At 39.7% G+C, this 25,092-nt stretch overlaps 1 protein-coding gene across 4 annotated transcripts in view; it reads left to right on the top strand.

Annotated features, from left to right (window-relative positions):
* Nucleotides 1-18,005, top strand: part of LOC118805344 (protein shisa-6-like) — a 158,361-nt gene extending 140,356 nt beyond the window's left edge. For all 4 annotated transcript variants that reach the window (XM_036566077.1, XM_036566075.1, XM_036566076.1 and 1 more), the window contains one exon: nucleotides 17,324-18,005. In XM_036566077.1, coding sequence (XP_036421970.1) covers nucleotides 17,324-17,997 — 674 coding nt within the window. In that variant the 3' untranslated portion in view covers nucleotides 17,998-18,005. The remainder of the gene's footprint in view (nucleotides 1-17,323) is intronic.
* Nucleotides 18,006-25,092: the final 7,087 nt, after the last annotated feature.

Raw genomic sequence — 25,092 nt, 5'->3', positions numbered from 1 at the left:
CAATATAATGAGATACTGAGCATGAGATAATTACAATGATGGAAAAAGTATTTATTCAAAAAGCAGTAGATAATTAAATTAATTAATTAATTAAAATTTTAAAAAAAAACTCCACCCTAAAACAAGCACATATAAGTTTTAACTACAATGAAATTATTTAAAAAGTCTGTTTTGTCTTTTTATTGGTTCTGTTAAAACAATTCTGAAATCTGGGGATGCTCTAGCCCCCTCAGGACCTCCACTTTCCGCATCCCTGAGCTACAGTCAATAATTGTAGACCTACAAAATGCACTTTTTTGGTAGGTGTTTTTGAGAAAATGCCCAATGAATGTAAGTTAGCCTATAAAAGTGGCAACTCAGTTTATGAGAGTTAGTACTTGTATTTAATGTAGTCATAATATGATATATTAAGTTTAATATAAATAGTCTTAGCTAATATTACCTACAGTGGCAAACCGTGACTATCAGAGTTAGACCTTCAGTTTGGGCCAAAACCCGATAAAAGCACAAGGAAAAAACTTATCTCAATGATAATGCTAACTTCTACTAGCATATATCTAGCATATATCTATAGGATTCCAGTAGTTTGGCACTAAGCTAATGGTGATTTGCATGAACATTTTCTGATGAGGCTAAAGTTCTTATTTGAATTTTATGTTCCACTTTAAATGGTGCAGCAGTTGCATTGTGCTGCATTTAGGTAATGGAATGTAGCTGCTTCAGCATTAAAGGTGGAATGGAAAATTCACAGGCACCAGAATGTAACTACTGCACTGTTTAAGGTGGGACAACTGGAACTGGAAAGGCAGTTCTAGATAAAACATAAACATTTGATGATTCTAAAAGTCATTCCAAGTTTTACTTAAGGCTTGTAATAGATATATTAGCATATATACTCAGTCTGCGATGTATCTAGGACTTCCAGAAGTCATTTTTTCTCCCTAAATTGGTGCTGCAAAGAAAATCAAAACATGATTGGTTGATTCCTCTGTAACTTTGTAATTACGCTGATAGTTAATCCAACATGTTTGGCCTTCCCTTCAATTCTTGACATCATAACCAACAGAAGAGCTCGCTTAGCTTTACCTAGATACTATGGAGAAAAACTATCCTGTTTGGCCAATTTTCTGCTGGAAATTTGAAGAAATTAACTATTTACAATGAAACAAGAGAAGTACTGTTATGATTGCAGAGTTTAAATATGAGCATGAATTTAATAAATAAAAAATACATATTTTTAGTATCCAGAAATCATTAGGCCTTTTCTGAAGGCCTAAAAGGCCCTGATGGTCCCCCTCTGATTAGCAAGATTAACATTGTCTATCATGCAGTTGTCTAGCTAATAAAAAGTAAAACTACTAAAAGTATATGGTTTTATATTGTCAATATATTTAAAAAATATATCCTTAATACATTGTAGTACATTTGAAATGTCTCATTGTTTTTGTATAGGCAGTTACATTCATGACAAAATATGTCAAAAAAGAACACAATCGTGTTGTTAGAAGCAAATATCCAGATGATATCTAGCTAATTCTAAAATTAAGTTACCATTGGCTGATGTTACTGCTAGCTAATGATAGCTTTACATTCGTTAGCTATCAAACTGTGTTAGCCACAAAAGTTTAATGCAGGACCATTTTATTGTAAGAACTATCTTATCAATGATTATTAAAAACAAAGGCAAGAGGAGTGCAATGTTCACATCTGCACTTACATTAAACTGAAAGAGCCATGAGAGTGGCATCTGCAGCCATATACTACTTGCCTGGCCACAGAGACCTGGACATGGAGCACTGACCCCTGCTACACCGCCCCACTCTGCTGACCCTCTCTCCCTCTGCATGCCCTACAAAGTCTGTCTTGGGTCCATACATAGTCTTTAAAGTAATGAGTTGGCAAAATATCTAACTGATGGTTTTACCGTAAATGTAGTCGATCAGTGAAGACTACATTTCTAATCTACAAGACTAATGTGGCCAAAAAGTAATAGAAGTGTATAGCCAAAGTCCTAAAGTCTGTCCACTCAACAGCCATCTTGACAATGCCCCTGGGCAGTTATTTCCAGTCATACCAGGCTTCTATCCTTATGAATGGGGACAGACCTAGAAAATTGAAACTAAAAGCCACATGAACGTTGGAAATCACTGAAAAAAATCTGACAATAACAGCAGAAATTGTTTATAGCGTTTGGCTCAAATAACACACAAAAAAAATCTAATTTTTGGCTACTGCACATGCACATATTTCTACAAAGAGGGGAAGCTTTTCCCACTAGCAGCTTAACCAGTAAGCTGATTGGCTCTTTTTTTTTGAGGGATGATACTTTCTCCATAAACAAATGCCATGTTGAGTGTTATTAGCTTTCCCTGTCATATTTCAACCAGTTACTGGTCTTATTCCTTTACAACATCTCTGGTATAGCTCACTGATCAACACTTGCATACCTGCATTATCACTCTTCCCTCAAACCATCTTGAGTTGTTAAGCAGTCTTAAGATGTGCTTATGTGGTTTCTGAAATGATGTAACATACTATTATCTAGAAAAATGAACACAAGTAACTGTTGGCAATGTATTAACTGTTACAGATTGACTGCAAACTTTAAAAAAGGTTCTTCAGTAAAAGCAATGCATTTTTGCATGCTCAAATGGTTCTTTGCATGGGAAATGGTCATTCAGATTGATTGAGAATCTGTTGTGTAGGGTTCTATGTAGAAGCTTTCTCTATATAGCGCCATAAAAGGGTTCTCCTATTGTTACAAGTTTGATATTGTAACTATAGCATCAGAATATTGTAACAGTTGATGCGATATAGAACCAGATTCAAAAAAAGTTCTATGTAGAACCATACATGACATGTTCTTTTCTGCCATGACTATCTTGCTCTGAAAGGCTCAGTCACAGTGTGCAGAGCTGGCGAGTGCTTGTAATCCAATCAGACAGACGCAACCCATTGCACAGAAGTGTGTGGACAGCCAATCAAAAAGAAAATGACAAAATCTAAAGAGGTGTGGCCAGTTTAATGTACAAAAAAAATCAGGCATGCGCTCAACGTGTGGGCGGAGCATCTGATTCTCCCTGATTACAAACCTAAAGGCTAGTAACTGCATATACAACCGTCCTCACTGATATGTTTTGTTTTTAAAGATCATGCAGTGTGAATGTCTCTAATTCAAACCCATTTCTCATTTCACTTTTCTTCTCATTTAACGCTGGCTAATGGCAATTTAATACACCACCATCTGCGTTCCTACTCTACATGCAACACTGATGCGCATGCTAATGGCATTTTAACAGCTACATAATAATCACTGTATTCATACGGAGAGATGCTATCACCAAGATAGATGTTGAAGGTGGAAGCTGTGTGTTTGCTGAGGGCTTATTCTGCTCCCGAATGAATCTGTGAGATGTTAATATGTTGGGCTTCTGAGTGCTGCATCCATTGTAGCATTTGCCCTGTCAATGAGAGATCGTGAGTAGAGCCCATCACACAGTGCAATGCTAGCCAATGCAGGCATCTGTTAGCTGACATAACAGAATGGGCAGTTAGCATTCTCCTCCAAGCTTGTGGAGCTGTCCAATAAGTTGCATTTGCAGCAGTATGAAAAGCGGCAGTGACTAGCCTGTACCCTTTCACCTAGGTAGCATCTTGTGATAGGGAGAACTAGCAGGTACTGAATGAAACTGGCCATGACTGAAATGGGGAAAAAGTTGAGTGAAAATCCTCCCGAAAAATCTCATAAATGGCACAAACAGAAGAATTCAGACTCTTTACTGGTGTGAATGAACAGGGCTGGGTTTCCCAAAAAAGCATCTTAGCACAGAGTTCATACTTGAATAGTAAAACAAGTATCAAACTTAACACACTCTTTATGTCTTAAGATGATTGTAACACTAAATCTGCTTTTCCACTGCATAGTACTGGCTCTGCTTACTCTTTTTTGGCTTTTCATTAAGCAAACCTGGTACCTGGTACTCTTTTTGGTATCAACTCCATTTAGGTTCCAAGCAAGCTGAGCCGATACCAAAAGGTGACATGGAAAAACTGCAGAGAACTGATTGTTCAGAGATAATCGTCACTCTAAATACATATGCTAACGTTAGCTACCAGGTTAGCATACCCTCTTGGGTCGCCTTTGTAGCAACAAGAATCGTCTTGTTGTGACCTCTGATGTAGTATTTCCCAAAATGTGTCTCCTTCATGCCAGTTTCACGTGGCATCGCTATGACGACCAGCTACATTGAGGGGGTACTATATCTGCAGTGGAACACGAAGTAGCTGGTGCCAAAAGCGAGTACAGTTAAGTAGAGTCGAGTAGAGTTGAGCCGGTACCATGCAGTGGAAAAGCAGCTTAAGATGTTTTGGGAAACCGGGCCCAGGTTAGTTAGCTAGCTGGCTATATGAAACAATAGTCTGGTGACAGGGCTCACTAGCTGATCTAAAAAAACTTTCAGTGTACTAAGAACTGTCCATCAACATGAATAAAAGTATAATTAAATAGCACTTTTATAGTTCTGTGACAAAATAAAAGGAAAACACTGCACATTAAATGAAGTAATCTACATTTAAAAACACTTCACTTTCTGCATCACCAACCACCATCTTTGGAAATTTAGAGAAAGCTTGTTGTTGCATTTTTGTGATCGTCTGATTTATTCAGGATAGAAATGGTAAATTTTGGCCAAAATAATGCACTGCATGTTCAACAGTATCCAGACATCCCCTCTAATTAGTGAACTCTGGTGTTCAACTTGTATGATCTTCATAAAAAAGATAGAATGGGTTACCAATGCTAAGCACTGGCTAGGGGGGTATAAAGCCCTAGCACTGGGCTGTGGAGCAATGGAACTGCATTCTCTGGATTGAGCTTCATCCAATACCTTTGAGATGAGTTGAAGTGGAGTTGATTGGAGTGATCCAGAACTGATCATTCAACATCAGTACCTGACCTCACTTGTGGCTAAATGCAATCAAATCTTCACAGCAATGTTCCAACTAGTGTAAAGCCTTCTCAGAAGAGTAGACACTGTTAGGAGGGAATTTATTTATATTGTTAACCTTTATACTGTAAATTTCAAACCAACGTTGGGTTGTCTACAAATTTTTGGACATGTAGTGAATGTTAGCAAACAGCCTTTGTGTTTGGCTTAAAATGCTGCCTATGTTGCCATATAACTCGCTATTGATTGACACACAGCTTATATCCTCCTATATGGTCTTATAAACTCACTTTGAAGTGTGTTGTCAATATAGCAGAAGGAAATGTTAGCATGGGTGGGATACAAGTGAGTGGGATAAAAGTATTGTTGCTCCAATTAAATAATGACTTAAGAAAAAGTGTCATTCCAAAACAAACAAACAAAAAACCTTCATGTCAAATGGATCAGGTCCCAAAACTACTGAAGTAACTTTTAGAACTTCAGTGGAACTTCTTAGTACATTGAGCATCTATCAGCAAAGCAACCTAAGTCTGGCTTTATTGGTTGAGTTGTTAATTTGCTCATGAACACTGTCAACGTAACTTGTTACTACCCACCTGAGGTTAGATGATGGATGATCAAGCCTGCAGTGGTCCTGCCCTGTTTCTGTTCATTAAAGAGATAATTCTGCTAGGAAAATCTGCTTTAGTGAAGAGGCTGAGCAGACAAGAGAGAAAATAAATAAATAAATACATTAATGGACAAGACTGAGTCACTTTTCCAAAGAGAGAGAAAGAATTGGATGAGGGAGAGAGAGAAAGAGAGAGAGAGAGAGCGAGAGAGAGAGACAGAGATAGAAAGAGGGAAAAAAGGAGAAATAAGAGGAAATAAGGAAGAAAGAAGGAAAGGGTGGGGGAAGAGATGGAGAGAAACAGAGAGAGCAAGAAGGAGTAAGTGAATTAAAGTGATTAGACAGTAAGTGCTCTGCACACAGAATATTTGATATTTCACTCTTTTGTAGTTCATGTCCTTCAGAGATGACTGAACACCCAGCAGAGAGAGAGAAAGAGAGAGAGAGAGAGAGAGAGTATTATATAAACAACTAAAGAATTGAAACAAATAATGCAGGATATGATAAGTGCTCTAATAAGCTCTCGCAATAAAATCCTAACAGTGAAAGAAAGAGAAAAGAAATACTTTACAGTTTTGTTTAGTGCACAGGCTCTATTTTTATGATCATGCTGCAGGTGTGAAACTATAGCACAAGGTCCCAGTGTTGGCCTGTTTGAGTGTGGCAGAAATTTTTCATATGAGCATATATAATATTTTCATGAGTTGCGGTGCAGCTGCTAAATGATAAAAAGTGGCGGCGCTAGAATGAATACATTATCACAGAGAATGAACAGCCACGCTACAGTGAAGTCCAATTAAATCAACTCCTCTCATTCCCAGTAGCCCAGTGTGCACAGAACCATCCTAACAGCAGGGTTTCAGCTCTTTTGTAGAAAATAGATTAGTAATCTAATCTAATGGAGTAGTATTCTGTGGAAGGTTGGTCTCTGGGAAGTTTAAAAACTGGGCATCTTCAGTGTTACAGTAACATGATTACTCATCGCAAGTCAGGAAGCACTATAAATCTGCCTAAGCATCTAATCATGCCAAAAGTAGCCAGGGCCAGTTTTATTACACACTTCTATTACCTAAGAACAGCACAGCCATTTTGCATTGAAGTCCATGTAGTTACTGAATAATAAGCCTAAGTATGTAATAAACCTGTGATTTTATAGGGTTAAACTAATTATTAATACTCCCATGCTGAAGAGGGGAGAACCTACACATGTTTGAATAGATTTACACCTAGGAACAGCTCTCGAGGCTTTACATTTTGTTTATAATGATTTTATTTTGAGGCGGCTGTTTATGAACCTTTTACTGGTTAGTTTTTCAGACAGCATTGCTTATTCATAATTTGAATCAGCATAACTGGCTGTTTCTTGTTGAGTAAGGGATACTGACAGGCCTTTTAAATAGTGATTGGCTATTTCTTTCTAAATAAAATACTAAAAGGGACCACTGAGTTTTCTCTTCTACTTTCCAGTAGATACAGATTTTTGAGGGTTTAAGAGAGTAACTTAGAAGTAAAGAGTAATGAGTAATCCCATTACAGTTTAAAAGAAATAATTCATAATTTATAGGGGATTATAGATGGAGTAACTGTCTTAACACATGGGTATGTCTGCATTTTAATATATGGCTCATGTATATGAACTCTTGAGGCAATAAATTTGGAGATTCCTGCAATCACCCATATTAGAACTGCCTGTCTTTTAGTGAATTATTGTGTTTATGAAAGAGAGTATGACAAAGACAATTGTTGTTCAATAAATACGTTTATTTATTTCAAACATTACTGATAATTAACTAATAACTATATATAATAGCCATTTACAATTGGAAGAGCTCAAAGTGCATTACAAAAAATAGAAAGTAGAAAGAGAAAGAAAGTGTGTGTGTGTGTGTGTGTGTGTGTGTGTGTGTGTGAGAGAGAGAGAGAGAGAGAGAGAGAGAGAGAGAGAGAGAGAGAGATTGTCTGTTTGCTCTTTAATCAGTATTAGAGGGACTCCTCTGAGAAGAACAGAGCTCATTTATCTCTCTCTGGAAGAAAAGCAAAATGCCATCATTACTCTCTCTCTCTCTTTCTCTCTCGCTCAACTGGGCTTGTTTAACTCCTGATCTGTCAGCTGTTTTCAGTGTGTGTGTGTTTCTCTGAATGAAATAAGGTTAGTGTTAGTGTTCTCTGCTTAAACACACCTGACTCAGCACATCAGCTCATTACTGATATCACAACACACTCAATCAGTCTGTTCAACATCTAGCACACAACTATAGCAATATCTAGCAGGTGCACAACTATTTGCACCTGTGCTCTCACTAATGAATCGGGAGCTATCAGTTCATCACTCCACACTAGTGAACCAGAAGCTATCAGTTCATCACTCCACACTAGTGAACCAGAAGCTATCAGTTCATCACTCCACACTAGTGAACCAGGAGCTATCAGTTCATCACTCCACTCTTGTGAACCAGGAGCCATCAGTTCATCACTCCAGATTAGTGAACCAGGAGCTATCAGTTCATCACTCCACACTAGTGAACCAGGAGCCATCAGTTAATCACTCCACATTAGTGAACTAGGAGCCATCAGTTCATCACTCCAGATTAGTGAACCAGGAGATATCAGTTCATCACTCCACACTAGTGAACCAGCAGCCATTGGTTAATCACTCCAGATTAGTGATCTAGGAGATATCAGTTCATCACTCCACACTAGTGAACCAGCAGCCATTGGTTAATCACTCCACACTAGTGAACTAGGAGCCATCAGTTCATGACTCCAGATTAGTGAACTAGGAGATATCAGTTCATCACTCCACACTAGTGAACTAGGAGCCATCAGGTCATCACTCCATACTAGTGAACTAGGAGATATCAGTTCATCACTCCACACTAGTGAACTTGGAGCCATCAGTTCGTCTCTCCACGCTCGTGAACTAGGAGCCATCAGTTCATTGCTCCACACTAGTGAACCAGGAGCCATCAGTTCATTACTCCACACTAGTGAACTTGGAGCCATCAGTTCATTGCTCCACACTAGTGAACCAGGAGCCTTCAGTTCACTACTCCACACTAGTGAACCAGCAGCCATCAGTTCATTACTGAACACTAATGAACCAGGAGCCATCAGTTTGTCACTCCACACTAGTGAACCAGAAGACATTAGTTCATCACTCCACACTAGTGAACCAGGAGCCATCAGTTTATCACTCCACACTAGTGAACCAGGAGCCATCAGTTCATTAATAACACTAGTGAACCAGGAGCCATCAGTTCATTAATAACACTAGTGAACCAGGAGCCATCGGCTGATCACTCCACTGTTCATCACAGTTTGACACCACTGAACTATATAGATTTGACTGAGGACAACTACTGTAGTCCCTGTGTGATGGAGACAGCGCCTCCTACTGACACTGTTTTCCCTCATTCACCCCCTTTGGCAGCATTTGAAGAAACGATAGAGCTCTTTTGTTGTCGGTGTGTCCAGGTCCCACTGTGTGGCCTGAGGGCATGCTTTTCTGACCTTTGCTGTCTGAAGGTCAGTGCCAGCAGCTGGCCAATTCTCTATTGAACAGGCAGTGAGAGCCAAGGCCCTGGGACTCGTTAAGCATTCATTAAAACCAACCAAACAGCCTTCAGGACAGAAGCTTGGAGACGTTCAGGTTGCTCAAAGGATACAAACATACAGTCAGTGTGTACTGGTGTGTACTGATATTCTTACACACTGAGTATGTGTAAATGCTGCTGTACCAACCTTAAATGAATAGTTTGCTGAAAAATCAAATTTACACAATTTTCTACTCAGTCAAAACTTCTCCATAAGTCTCCCAGTCCACTCACACTGCATCCAGGTCTTCATTAAGGGCACATAGACTTGTTGATGTGTTTTAGGACACAGTGTGACTTGCTGAGAGCTATAAAAATAAACTTAAATTTTTAAACATAAATTTCACCGTGTAGCTGAATGCAGGGGACAGCCACTTCAGACAAGCTTTCATGATTTGTGTTGCTTCTGTCTATAAACATATATCTTTAGTTTTAAAATTCATCATTAACATTATAAAAAGAGACAAAAGAGATCATGAACATCTGTAGCATCCATATCCCTGCATGACATGTGCACATGAAGAGATCAATGTTTGTTGTTTAAAATGGCTGCCCTCGGGCTCCCGAGTGGCGCAACCGTCTAAGTGTTGGTCCTTTTATCAGGTGATCGCAAGTTCGATCCCTGGTGATGCTACAGCCATCCGTAGCCGGGAGTCCAAGAGAGCACAACTGGCCTCACTCTCTCTGGGTGGGTAGGGTGGCCCCCCTTCTCCCCCCATCACTTACTAGTCAGCGCAGGCGTCTGTTAGCTGACGTAACAGATCTGGCGGTTGGCGCTTTCCTCCGAGCGCGTTCGGCTGTCCAATGACGTTGCGTGAGCGGCAGTTCGAAAAGAAGCGGTGGCTGGCTCCACAGGTCTCGGAGGAAGCCTGTGTTAGCCTTCGCCCTCCTAGCACTGGTAATATCGTGTGATGGGGGAGTCCTAACTAGCGGGTAAAATTGGAAATGACTAAATTGGGGAGAAAATTGGGTAAAAATCCCCCCCCCCCAAAATGGCTGCCCTCAGTGTTCAGCTACATGGTAAAATTTGCTTCGTTTTTATAGTTCATAGTAAGTCATACTGCTTTCTAAACCACACTGAAAAGTCTGTATGACATCAGTGAAGACTTGGATGGGGTTTAAGTGGGGTTGAGAGAAGTTTTGGGGATGTATTTACAGACAAGATTCAGGTGACTATTGACTTCTATTGTTTGTTAGCAATGTTAGCCTCTTAGCTCCAGTGCTAAACTACAGAAGCAAAATCTTGGCACCTAATATGTCTGATTGACTATTGAAACTGACTTACTGAGACTGTGAAATAGAAAAATAATAAAATAATGATAACACTTTTTGTATTTAGATGTAATCCATTCAGCTACTAACTTCAGTATAAACACATTAATATATAATATTTCGTTCATATTTATTTAGACAATACATGCCTTACTGAAAGCCCCTGTCTGCTCATATTTGTGATTTTCTTATATTGAACTGGCAGATAAAGAATACTGTTGGTCTTTGGGGATATTGCTATTTCTTCAGTTCACTGTAAGATGAGAGCAAAGTGTGAAATACAGGGGGTCGTGGAGAGGTCAGGGACCCCCTTATTAACCCCTTGGACACCTGTCTCAAAATAAAAATTCTGGGGGCTCTCTGAAAAGGAACTATCCTGTTAATTAGGGTAAAATAGACATTCAAATACAAATTTATTGTTTAGCTGTTTCTCCCACAGTTGGCCAACATCTGTCTTTGGCATTCTTACTAGAGCAGCAGCACTTGTCTGCCTCAGGGTGGCACTGTGGCAAACTGGTTAACTCATCTTCATATTCTTCATAGCCTAGCAACTGCCTGGCAAACATTTGAAAAACTTGTAATATTTGTAATTACAAGTAACAATAATTGTAAACTGAAGACAAAAGATGAGTGTGTCACCAAACTAGAAAAGAGTACTTCCAAAAGAAAAATTGTTAAACCAAACATTTTGTTGCTATTGAAGCTAGCATCAGCTGCATGGTGATTGAGATAGCAGCCTGCCAGTGCTGGAGTAGCCAGCCAACTTTGGGCCCCCCGGATACCGTGAATACCAGGCGGTATTTTGCACACAGGTTGACTGGAACTAAATTTGGTGTAGATGATGTCAGATCTGCCAAAGTACCAATGTCTGTTATCAATATGTTTACATTATCTACTCACATCCTACACACTCCTCTCGCTCATAAATAGTGACTGCTGTCCCAGCAAGTAGCAAGTAGGTTTTAAGTTTTTCTAAATTTGTTAACAGTGCTTGTTATGAAGGTTTATTACATTGTTGTCTGTCACATAGCTTGACCCTTAGCCTCCTGTTACAGGATCCTACTTTAAGTGATTAATTTCATTTACAAGAACTATAAGAATAAAATGATATGATCTGAAACTGGTTCGTACTCAGAGTAACCACAAACTGGACTGGACTGTTTTGTTCAGATGAGTTTTGCTCTTTTAGCAATGCTAAATTAGCACAACAGTAGACTACGCTCAGCATATAATGTTTTATATGGGGATGTTGAATATAAGGGTTGGGGTAAAATGTGTTGCAAGCCAAAGACACAGAAGGGTTCTACTTTTAAACCATCCTTCATGCATTGAAGATACAAAAACAGAAGTTGGCCAGTATTTGGCCAGTGTTTTCTCTATAATTCTTCATTTTTTTGATTTGCAGTGGACATTATAGTTTTTAATTAGTTTTCTTATTTTTGAGTGACAAGGCTACAAGCCAAAAATGCACACCAGGTATATAACAAGCAACGTGCTGACTATAAAAATGCAGAGGTTGAAGAAACTTTACGGTGGACCAAAGCTGAAAGGCTGGGGAATGATGGGAAGTACCCCAACACCTAGATTAACAGATAAACAAATATAAGCAGTGGCTGGGATAGTTGGAGAGATTGGAGAGTTGGACAGTTGTTCCAGCAGTAGCAAAACAATTCTACTCTAAATGGCAAAGTGAGAAGATGTACTCGCCATGCCAATATGGCATTGGGGGTGGGGGGTGGGGTTGTTGGAGAGTTGTTCCACTAAAAGCAAAACAACTCTCCACCCCACAGCAAGGTGGAAGCCAATGACATGGCAAAAATTTGAGGCGGCATTTGGAGTGGCCAATTGGGCCACCCCGGCCACCCTTTAAAACACACATGTTAGGCTCCTGTCCTCACAGTCCAAAACACTGCAGACTTCAGCACACTGCCTTATTAAACACATCTAATTCAGCTTATGAGCTAATTAGCAAAGCCTTTATGAACTCAATTTGTTAGATGAGGGAAAATGCTTATATCTGCAGCACTTTGGCCCAGAGGGTCCCCTGTTTGACATGCCTGCTTTAAAATGGTGTATGATCCTAGTCAGTTCATGCTCTTTTTTTGGAGCATGTTTGTACTCAGTGTGTTCACATTTCAGTTGCAGAGCTTTAAAGAAAAAAAGATGAGTTCATTACTACTCAAAGAATCCTTTTTGTTCCATCCTCTTCATTCATCTTCAGAGTGTTTAAAAAAACTATGTTGGATTTAAAAATCACATCATTTTTTTTCCATCAGAAAAAATGCACTTGGTCTGAAAAGGTCTCTGTTCTTACAGAAAAGTAGGTGTGCAGTACATTTTATAACTCTTCCAACATCATAACAGTAGCTATGAGAGAACAGAATGGATTTAAAGATCATGTTCCAATAAGGCTAAATCTTAGAGTGACAAACTTGTTTAGTAGAAGTCTTTGGGGGAAACAGTGTGTTTCTGTGAGGTGCTGTGTCTCACACACTCTCTCTCTCTGTCTGCATGTGTAAAAGCTGCCCAGCAGGTGTAACTGTCAGGGTGACCATGTTTGAAACCTACCAGTGTGAGTCGGAGAGGACACCAGAACATCCAGAGACCCCCAGAGAGAAGAGGGGAATGAGAGAACACATGAGGATTAAAAGAGAAAAAGGATTTAGTTCACAATAAGGTGGAACAAAAATGTGGAAAAAGAGAAAAAAGTGGGAATAAAAGAAAGGGAAAAAATGAGAGGGGAAATTTGCTTTGTTTTTCACCTTACTGTAGGTTTTACTTTAAAGCCTGGCTGAATGTAATAGTAATATTATTCACATACTATTATTGCTTAATGATTAGTCTGTAGGTATAAGTATTTACTTAGTAAAGTTAGTAGTTACTTTAGAAATGTTTTCTGGTACCGAGTATTTTAAGCCCTGGTGGTACAGTACCCCTGTCCTGCACATGTTAGTGTTTCCTTGTTCTAACACACCCACTTCAACTCAGGAAGGACTAAATTAATTTAAGGGAAGCACTTAAATGAAGGGCAGTGGTACTCCAGGACCAGGATTGGGAAGTACTGTCATAGGCCAACAACATTTTGCCCAACAACCAATGGATGGTGTAATTTAAGCATTTGCCCAGCAAATGGAATCACTCCTGGACACCAGCACCAACATTTGGCAGCGTAAACTCTGAGCGTAAGTCATATGTTTCACTTTCCAGGCTATATTGAAAACCGATTTATAAAGCAATTTATTATATTTTATTTAGATAGAGTTCAAATGGCACTTTTTAAAACACAAGGTACGCCATGTCACACTAAACAAGAGTGGGATGCGCTCTTTAGGTGACGGGTTAATGCTTTTGATTGACAGCTAGGTAAACACAAGCACAAAAGCGATTTGAGAGAATGCGAAAGACCTTGAAGATCAATAAACATTTTGAAACTGACATATAATAATAAATAGAAAACCTGCACAAAACACATAAAAAAGCAAGAATACAATTCACTGTGTTCAACAACAGCTAAAACTAGCTTTTTCTCCATATTGGATGTGAGACTGACTAGAGAGAGAGCATCCTCGATATTGATTGGTCAACTGTAGATGCAGAAATGCAGAGAAGATTGCACAGGCTTGAGAAATGCTTTTCAGTTGCACGATGCCTTGCTCCACATGCAACAATGAAAAGAAAACACGCCCTTAGACAGATTGAAAAGGTGTTATCTGAATGCTATCCTGAAAATCCATGTTACAATGCTCTCCACATTTATCTCCATAATGCTGACAGCATCATTGCTAATGCAGGGCTTTGTAAACTCATAAATTTTGTACCAGCATGATGAATAGCTCCTTGATTCAGTGCTGAAAACCATTGCTGTTTGGTTGAGAGTGTGTTGGAAGCAAACCCTCTCCATTATAGGTATTGGTTTAACTCGAATTTAGATTGATTACTGTCACAAATGGCATCTTGAATGTCATATATTCAGCAAATGCATTTTCATTATTTTTCCACCAACTATTTATTTACAAGATTTAAATATTTATAGTAAATCAGAAAGTAAATCAGTTTGGGTGGGCCAGTAATAAAATTGGGTGGGCATAGGCCCACTGGGCCCAAGCGTAGCATTGCTACTGTTGATGTGAATGATGTACAACCCCTGTTCCAAAAAAAGTTAGGATGGTATGTGAAATAATAAACCTTAAGCAGTGATTAATAAATTCTGTTTGACCTAAATTACATTGGAAATGGTACAAAACACGCTATTTGATGTTTTATGTCTTATGAACTTTATTCATTCCAAATATGATGCCTGCAACACGTTCCAAAAAAGAAAAAGGTCTGGACAGGAGTATGTTTACCACTGTGTTACATCACCACAACACTACCAACCACAACACTTAATAACTGTTTGGGGACTAAATACACAAACTGATCCAGTTTTGAAAGTGTAATTTTTTTGCCATTCTTCTATTATACTTCAGCTGAGCAATCATACATGGCCTTACACTGGTCATGATCTGGTTGGTTCTTTAATGTTTTGGCCCAGAGAACACAATGTGCATTATTTCTGTAAACAATCTGAAAGTTTGACTCATTAGACCACAATACACATTTCCACTGAGCATCAGTCCATTTCAGATGAGCTAGAGCCCAAGTCGGCAGTGTTTCTGTATGCTGTTGACATATGACTTCGACTGTGCATAGTACAGTCTTAACTTGCAGTTTTGGGTGTAGTGATGCACAGTTTATTGACAACATTTTTTTGAAGTATTCTTGAGAAGTATGGTGTTTTTTAATGCAGTGAATTCTGCGGGGTCAAAGGTCACAGACACTCCATTGTGGTTTTTGTCCTTGTCCTTCACACACAGAGATTTCTCAGGATTCCCTGAATGTTTTGATGATATTATGCACTGTAGATGCTGAAATACCTAAAATTCAACAATCCCTGGCTGAGGAATGTTACTTTTAAACTGGATTGGATTATTTGCTGATGCATTTTTGTCAAAGTGGCAGGCCATGACCATTCGTGATCATAAAGGACCAGGCCTTTCCTGGACGCTCTTTTAATACACCTGTTGCATTTCACACCCTGCATTCAATTTACACATTCTGAAACAGATACCTTTACTACAGAAACAGCAGATATATTTTACTGGCCTTTAATGTAATTAGCGTAGTGATTAATAAGTAACTTTTATCTGTTGACATTTCTCTTGAACTTTCTTTGGGTCAGGCGTGCATGCAAAAGATTATGGGTAACAGTAGACCATTAGGATACTCCAGTAGAATCCTTGATAATGGTCAGAAGTGTAGCTTGCGTTTCTCAGCTGTGTTCCAAGGATCCTTCTGATTGGAGCAGCTTTCGATAATGTAGTAGTCTAGAAATGCAGCCCATCTGGACCGCAGCCTTGCTTTTGGAAGGCAGCTTATACCACTGATGTTGTTCATGTTGATCTTTTTCTGGTGTTTCCACTCTGTATTTCTGTCAGGTCAATCCAAACTGAACCAAGACTGACAGACCTGTCAATCTCTCTGCTACACTTCTCTAAAATCCCTTGATCCAATTTCTCTCTCACTCACCCTCTCTCTCTCATTCTTTCTGCTCTGGTAAGAAAGCAAGAGAGAATGTAGTAACTATACCTGAGAGCGATTGAGTGTGTTTGTGTGTGTGTTGTTTGGGGAGATATTATAGAAAAAACAGAACGTTGTGTTCCACACATACAATACTTTCCAGCAGTTTTGCGATGATTTGCTGCCAAGAACTGATAAGTAAAAATATTTTTTTTTATTTATCAAAAGCCATTCGTGAATGCACCTAACTGAAGAGGAAGTGGGGAAGAAGAGAAAACCTTTGTAGTCCACATTGTTCTAATCAACACACCAAAACAGTTTCTTTGCAATAAATAGTGATGTAGGAGTGATGTAACTTTAATCCTAAAGTACCCCTTAAAACCCCAGGCTTAGTACATTCAAAGGCTTATTATCCAGTAACCACAGGGACTTTAATGCAAACTCGTTGAGCTCTTCTTAGCTTATAAACATCTGCAATAAAACTTTGGGCCCACCAGTGGGCACGGGCCATTTAAGGGGTTAAGATCTGACAATCAAAATATGATACTCCATTAATTCATATAACATAAGCAACTTCTATCTTAATTTAGGAAATATAGCTTATCTTACAGTCTTATCTCAAGTTAGGAAATCCCAAACTACTCAATCTAGGTCAATATAGTAGACATTCTGTTATGCCTATTACCAAGCATCAATGCACATAGCACATAAACGTAAAAAAGTAATCAAAAAATCATTAAAAATGTAAGTTAGTAAGCTAGACAGCTAATGTTGTTAAAAATGTTCAGTGGGGCATTCCCACTCCCCATTTTCAATTTTTCATTTTCCAAGGCTTTAGTTGCTGTGCAAGCTGCGCTAACATCAACTTTATTTCTCCTAATAAACAGCCACACGTTAAACTCTCACATCCAGCTCTGTCTCGTCATTATTCACCCACATCATTACAGAATTGAGGATAATGTGTCTGCAGTGTCTGGGATGTTTTAAACTGCAGATTTAGGGGAAAAAAGGTCACTTTCACAGGTGATATGATGTATGTACAACCATAATGCCAGTCATACTGCACTGCTTATGGCGCCTGTCACAGTTTCAACTATATGGAATGGCTAACTGTAGAAATGGAAGCTGGAAGCTTGTAACAGAAATTAGGACACCACTGGGTTGGTCCTATAGTTGGGGCAGTATTTAAGAGATTTTGCCTGGTTAGGAAGCTTCTGTAATACTGTCATTTCAGCAAAGAGGAAGATGCAGGAAACAGGAAAGCGAATGCTCTTATATTGAACTCTCTCGATCTCTCTCTCTCTCTATCTCTCTCTCTTTCTCTCTCTCTCTCTCTCTCTCAGGTGATAAGGATTTCGATGATTTCTACAGTAGAAAGCAGCAGCTCCTTTCGCCCGATGCGCCCCCCCGTGTTTTGGGGCTGCAGTCCCACCTACTGAAGCTCAGCGTGGACTCGCCCCCCAGCATCCCCCACAGGTCGCAGCAGAAACCGCGTCGTGTCCAGAGGGCCATGAGCCAGGACCACGTCCTCTCTCCTCCTATGCCCAGGACACCCCGCAAACACGCCCTGCCGTCCTCCACCTCCTACGCACCCCCCGCATCCCCCTACCACGCCCGCATCCTGTCCCAGGAGCAGCTGCTGTCGGCTGACCGTCTGCAGTCCCAGGATCCTTTGCTCTCTCCGGATAAAATGTTGTCCCTACGCCGCTCTAATTTCCGTGAAAAGGCCATGTCCCGGGCACTTTCACACACAGACATGTTCATGCCCACCACGCCCGTAATGGACCGCCACTACAAAATGACGAAGATGCACTCGCACCCCACCTCCAATAAAAATGACGCTGAGGACGTTTCATACAACACCAACACACTGCTGAGTGTGAGTGGCGCGCAGACGGCCAATCGGAGGCAGGCTTTCGCCTCCCGCCGCACACACACCGTCGACCACCTGCAGTACATACCCGGACACCAGCACCACCAGTACCGCACCGCCAGCAAGACAGAGGTGACCGTCTGACAGCAGGACACACAGATAGAGAGAGAGAGAGAGAGAAAGAGAGAGAGAGAGAGAGAGAGAGGTTGGAGTTAGGAAGGGTGAGAGAGAAAGTAGTAGATAGATAATGGAGTGAGATGAAGGAGTGAGAGAGACAGAGTTAGAGAGAGATAAACAAAACATTACCATGGAAGTGAAAATCTAACAGCAGCGAGAGAGAGAGAGAGCAAAATACAGAGAGAGAGAGAAGGTAGAATGAGAGAAAATGAAAGAGAGAGAGTGGTGGAGAGAAAGACTGAGAGAGAGAGAAAGCGAGAGAGAGAGAGAGAATGAGAGAGAGAGAGAGAATGAGAGACAGACAAAGATAGAGGTACAATGAGAGATAGAGAGAGAAAAAGAGAATAAAGGGGGAAAGAAAGAGAAAGAATGAAAGAGAGGCAGAATGAGAGAGAACGGTAAGAGAGAACAAGAATGAGAGAGTGAGAGGTAGAATGAGAGAGAGAGAGACAGAATGAGAGGGGAAGAGAAGGAGAAATAAGAGAGAGGCAGAATGAGAGAGAGAGAGAGAGAGAGAGAGAGAGAAGGAAGAGAGTGAGAGGTAGAATGAAAGGAGAAATGAGAGAAGCGAGAAAGAGGGTGGGAGGGAAGAAATCAGAGAGAGAATGGAAGAACGGGAGATGGATGAAGATAGATTGAGGTAGACAGAGAGTGACAGAGAATGAGAGTGAGAGGGAGAGAGGAATAGAACATGATGAAGAGAAAGAATGAGAAGAATGAGAGATGATGTAAAAGAGAGATGGAGTGAGAGTGAGTGAGAGTGAGTGAGAGACAATAAGTGAGAGGAAGAGAACGTTAGAAAGGTTAATGAGAGAAAAATAAAGGGAAAGAGTTATTATATACCAGTAAAGCTTACTGCAATGAAGTGAATTGAACTGAAGTCAATCGAGAGAGAGAGAAAGAAGGAAAGAAAGAGGAACATGAAGATTTATGGGATTATGGAGTGGAGGAGAAAGAGAACGGCAGAGTGCGAGGTCACCAAACACAGGCTGTAGCAGCGTGCGGAGTGTGTGGCGTGTATGCGTGTGTGGTGTCCCACTTTGCACCCACTTTCTCCGACCTTGACCTGCTCCTGCTTTCTTCAGCTTAAGCCTTCTGCTTCTGCCTCTTCTGGGTCATCCGGAGAAGGAGACACATTTTACTCCTTCAGCCAACGTAAGGGCTTTGCACGTCCACAGACACACACACACACACACTCACACGGTCAACGAAGCGAAATGCAGTGCTGCAGAAAGAAACAGACTTCTAACTATTTTTTTTTTTTTTTCAAAACAAAAGAAGCAGGACTGGACAGTATAAGACCTGTACTGACTTTCTACATATATAAATAGAATTATTATGATTTGTAATTCTAGTCCTTGATATAGCTTTAGAGAATATTGATAGATATAAAAATCTGGAGAAAATAAAAAAACAAAAAAAAACAAAAAACAAAAACAAAACGCATACATTGCCCCATTTCAATACAGAAGTGGAGTAAGGGTTAAAAAAGCACAATCGACTGAAACTTTTTTTGTTTGTTTGTTTGTTTTCTCTCCATGTACTTCTGTTCTTTCTTTTCTCTTTTTTTGGTATATCAACCAGCTCCTATCTGCCTCTTAGAGGCGCTACGTGCCAGTTTCCTGCGTAGAAGACTGTAAATACGCTGTGGTAGACTTAGTTTGAAGAGTCAGTTTAGTTTTGTCTGCTTCTGGGCCGCTTTTTTTCAGACCCCGGAGACACAAATGATCTGTCGACGCTGATGCTCCGCCCACGAATGCATTGTTTTGTATTTACTGTTGGTAGATTGGAAAATCTTTACAAAACACTGGTGAAAAATCCACTTAACATTATGAAAAACTGTAGCACTCATTAAAATTTCATTTTAGAGCATAACTCATTATAAAGGACTTTTCTGTATGCAAGGTCACTGCACTACCATTCAGAAGTTTAGAAACACTAAGTAAGAATTATTATTCAGTAATATCATGTACAATGTAGACAGTGCAAGGCAGTCATGGGCTAGAGGTTAGGGAACCAGCCTTGTGACCAGAAGGACGCTGGGAAGGACATGACTGAAGTGCCCTTGAGCAAGGCACCTACCCCCCAACTGCTCCCTGGGCGCTGTGGATAGGGTTGCCCACCGCTTTGGGCAAGCGTGCTTATTGCCCCCTAGTGTGTGTGCATTCACTAGTGTGTATGTGGGTGTTTCACTGCACAGATGATTTAAATGCAGAGGTGAATTTCCCTGTTGTGGGATTAATAAAGGGTAACTTAAACAAAACTTGCAATGGTTTATTTCCAATATAAAGTATTTTGGGAACAACAAGTTATGACATGATTCATAATTGGTAGCTAACTGGTCAGTGAGATGACCTGTTTTGTTCTTCAAATCTTTTTTATTGAATTTAGATGCAGTAGATGCAAAGATATTTGGCGTAACATTATATTGTGGTGTACACAAAGAATGAGACATGACAAAACAAAAACTGACCACAACCAGGATCAAACATTGAAAAAGAAATAAGCCATGCAAAGCGTATATAAAATTAGGGGATGATTCAGTTTTGCTGTAGCTGTAATGGCTTAAGACAAGAGTTATTATAAATGGTTGAATGGTTATCATCCTAACATTGTTGAATTCTCAGTTCAAATTAAACTCTACATGTAGGTGTTTAGGTATGTGTGACAGGTTTTCATTGGGATAAATGGGATTTTTACCAACATTTTGTAAAGCTTGGCCAACCTCGCTACTGTATCTATGAAAGGATACATTGGTGGGCGGAGCGTGAATATATCTATTTCTAGCATTAACAAACTGTTCAGTCATATCCTCAATGCCATAGACATGTACAGTAATGTGTGTGTGTGTGTGAGAGGGTAATAGGGTATGTGTGTGTATATTTTTAACTATCTACTTGTGGACTGTTTATGAATAAACTCAGACTTGACCATAGTGTTGTCTACAGAGATTATCATCAGTTACAGATTCACATTTTCCTTATTTTACTACAAAAATTGTAGTAACTGTCCAGTTATGACTGTAAAGAAGCTGTTTACACCTTGCGTTAAAATTATGGTAATTGGATAACATGCGGATTTCACTTAGCTGTATGAAAAGCCAGATCTAAACACACTGAGTTGAGTATGCACTGTGAGTGGATTACGATCGGATCACTCAAGCGGCTAAGAGAATAAACAGGGAAACGAAAGATGGAGGATACTCAAGGCTAGAGTTGTTTTGGCGAGTTATCCCAAAACAAGAGACTTCTTGCATTCCAGCTCTTCTCCTATTGGAAGCTTATCCAATAGGATAGGAGCTAAGCAACATTCCAGTTGGACAATCCTCGACTTTTGGCTTAAGTTATCCAGCCTACTTAGAAATCCTGCTTTGTTTTTCATACCCTCCAATGCTTCGGTCAATGAAAGTGTCCATTAATTATTAAACAGAAATGTTGTATTTTTTGAAGTGTGGTCAAAATATGTCCAAAGTATGTCCTGATATGATCCGGTCATGTAACACATGTTAATGCAAGGTGTAAAGAGGCTTGAAAAGCGAGTTGTTTTGTCAGTTGAATGATACTTGGTGTCTGCTAAGATCTGTTTTTTTCTTTTTTTTTCCTTTTTTTGACTAACAGTTCTTAATTTTTGACACCGATGTCCAAACTGAAGAACATTTCTGGTGTTTTTGGTTTCATCAGTCCACAGTTTGGGTCAGATATTCAGTTTTCATTAGATAGAAGGAAGGAATTCTGTTTGTGATTTGAAAATTCCAAGTTAGAGAGTATGAATTCATTTCAGTTGCGGATTGAACTTTGATGAAACCTTGTCTTCACATATCAGTCAGATCATTAAATTACTATAACAGTACTTGAGCAATGATTAAAGCCAGTAACAGTGAAAATGGACTCATACATTTTAATACAGGGAGTCCAGGCAAATCTCATGAAGTTGATGATCCTGAACTGTGCAGTGCCGTAGCCCTTCATGACTGGAGTTGCCCAGCCGTGTTTTACTGGGTGTGGTCTTGTAGCATTGCTGTTCTTGTTGTTCAAAGACTTCAGCTGTTACGAAATAAAATGCTACACCAATTCCTAAAAAAGTCTTTGTGTGTGCTGTAATTCTCATTAGGGCACCAACCAAAGCCACTTTCCATCTCTTCATAGTCGCCTCATATTCTTTAGGAAAAGTTGCACTTGAACACGCCACAAAGATCAGCATGATCTTACATGAAAGGAAATAACTCTTCACCCACCAGTAGGTGGCTGGAGTCTGTATTTTTAATCAAAACAGAAAACTATGTCCCAATATTGCAGTAAGGACAAGAAAATCCTTGTAGGTAAGTTTGTCCACTTGGTGGGAATCACCACTTGCAGTGGTTTCCAGTTCTGCCAGAAAGACTCAGGAGGCAAGAGCGAAGGTTTTGTATCTTCAATAAAATTTTACAAATTGAAAGATAACAAGTCAGTAGAAATTAAAGAGTCTTTGGTGTGGGTCCCGTCCTCGATCCAGGTCTCAGAGCACAGAGACTCGCTGATCCTGCAGGATAGAGACAGCAGGGGCGGAGTCTACCCCCTGAAAAACCAGACAGGGACCCAACTGGTGGCGGTGGGAGGAATGCAGCAGAATAGGTACAGAAGTCGAGTCATTTAAAGAAAGGTGCAGGCCTGTGATTGGTCAGGAGTAATGAATGAATGACATAGCATTAGAGTCTTCCTGCCAGAACTTCCACTAAAGCTTTCATTTACAGATTGACAAGCTAGCTAGGGCTGAGGTTTCTAAACCCTGGTCCAGGAGTATCCCCTACCCTCCATATTTCTGTGCTTTTGCTGCTGTAACTCCTTCTTCAACTCAGAAAATCTTATTAATTATGTGACAGAAAAAAACACTAAAGGTTTGGAAACATTGGGCTAAAAGATGAGCTATAGTTTTGAAATGTACACCAGCGAGATGGAGCCACAAAGTAGGGGTTTCTAATAAATCTACAAGTGAGTTTAGAGAGCCAGATGTGGTGGGTTGTACACATGTGCAGACTTTATTATATCCTTTCCAAAAATTGTAGTCAGAACAGGCAAGGGTCAAAACATACAGTGAAGCTGCAGGAGAATCCATAATCATAACACAGGAAACAAACGGGCAGTGTGAAAAACAGAAACTACAAACCAAACTTCCAAAGAAGCTGGGACAGTATGTGAAATGCAAATAAAAACAGAAAGCAGTGATTTGTATATTTCACTGTGACCTGTATTAAACAGCAACAGTACAAAGATAAGATTTTTAACGTTTTACCTTATCACTTTCTGAAACTGATGCCTACAACATATTCCAAAAATGTTGGGACAGGGGGAATTTATAGAATGCCGTATAATATTCAAAATGCATCTTAGGCTGGGCCTACACTACACAATTTTTTGCCTGATTTTAAGCTAAATTTGCCTCTTCCGACAAATTTTCATGATCTGAAGCAATTTTTCAGGTCGGGAACTCGATTGGAAGCGGCTGACGTTGCAGATGATCTGTTAGTGTGATCAGAGGCCTCATATTAATCCCCAGTTTACACTTTTGCTGCGCATAAAAGCACAAACAGGACCAGTCCAGTAAGTTTAGCTTTGTCCATGTCATGTGATATTTGAGATCTGATATTTTGAGTTCTTATTCGTAAGAAACACACTATGTTATACTCTCTCTTTGCCCTGTCGTCTAGCGTGAGCATACACAGGTAATGCAGTCATGCTTGGACACAACAGAGCATCCAGGAAAGTTTGAGGCTTGCCACTTGCCAAAAAAACGCATCAGCAAAAAATCCAACAGTTTAAGGGTAATGTTACTCCACAAGCGATTGCAAGGATTATAGCTATTTTAACCTCTTTTGTATTTCAGGTCATGAACGTCAGTCCCTCAGACGCCACCGCACAAAAAATGGCATGATTCTGAGATGGATATCACTGCATATACAGCTGACTTTTCCGTAAGCTCTGGAATGGACTGATGCACAGTGGAAAAGTAAAATGTTGTCTGGGCCAAATAGGAAAACAACCATCCAGATTGTTACCAGCATACAGTCCAAAAGCCAAAGTCCATTAGTGGCCTTTCATCTATATATATACATATTGCTTTTGTTGGAACAAAACCTCGTATCTCCAAAATGGTAACTTTGTAAACATACGTCACTTTCAATGTAAGTCAATGGAACCAGACTGCTTTCCACGTCATTTTGGGCCGTTTCTTTTGGTCCATTCATCATGAAATTTACAAACAATGTAAAGGGCAACAGGCATTTCCAAATTATGCCAAAAACTGAAAAACTAAATATATAAGTGTATATATATATATATATATATATATATATATATATATATATATATATATATATATATATACTTTCCTCTCATTGCATCCTCTCTTCTTTTTCGTTATCTGTCCATCTCCGAGCTCTTTCTTGCATCCCTAATCCATATTCCATCTCTGTCTATGGGGGTAAACAAACACTTAATAATTATATGTATTAATATAGGCCAGTTATTTTTCAGTGTCAGTTATAACTATGTTTTTAAGCAGTGGCTAAATTAAGTCCTCAAAAAGTTCTCCGTCTCCAGTGTTTAACTCAACTTATTAACAACAGCCTAACTGCACCTGTGTATGTGACTCAGTCTAGCTTAGCGGGTTTGTTGTGGGAATCTCTCCTGGTGTGTGTGCACATTGCTGCAGCCACAGAAAAATGTATGCCATTAGCGGTAGTCATGTTACTTCAGTCAGCCATAAAGTGTGTAGATAAGCTCAGGCTGCTGAATCGTAGTTACTGAAAGGCTTTTACTGTAAGGTAAGAGAGCCGGGATAAGAGCTAAGCTAACCCAGTTTGGACCTTAGAGAGCAAAGAGAGAGATGCGTCGTTGCCCCTTAGCCTAACCAAATGTCTGATCTATTTACCTACCTTGTCTGGAAAATACCTAAGTAAGATCATTTTATTAGAGCTTACTTACTTAGAGCTTGGCTAAATGATAATGTTATATAGCCTATTAGTGCTGCTGAACCAACTGAATTCTGTAATGTGTGCACTGAGAGGGGAGAAATGGGCTTCCTGGG

This window comes from Colossoma macropomum, unplaced genomic scaffold (genome assembly GCF_904425465.1).
Source record: "Colossoma macropomum unplaced genomic scaffold, Colossoma_macropomum, whole genome shotgun sequence".
Classification (NCBI taxonomy): domain Eukaryota; kingdom Metazoa; phylum Chordata; class Actinopteri; order Characiformes; family Serrasalmidae; genus Colossoma; species Colossoma macropomum.
This window is presented reverse-complemented; position numbering and strand designations above follow the sequence as displayed.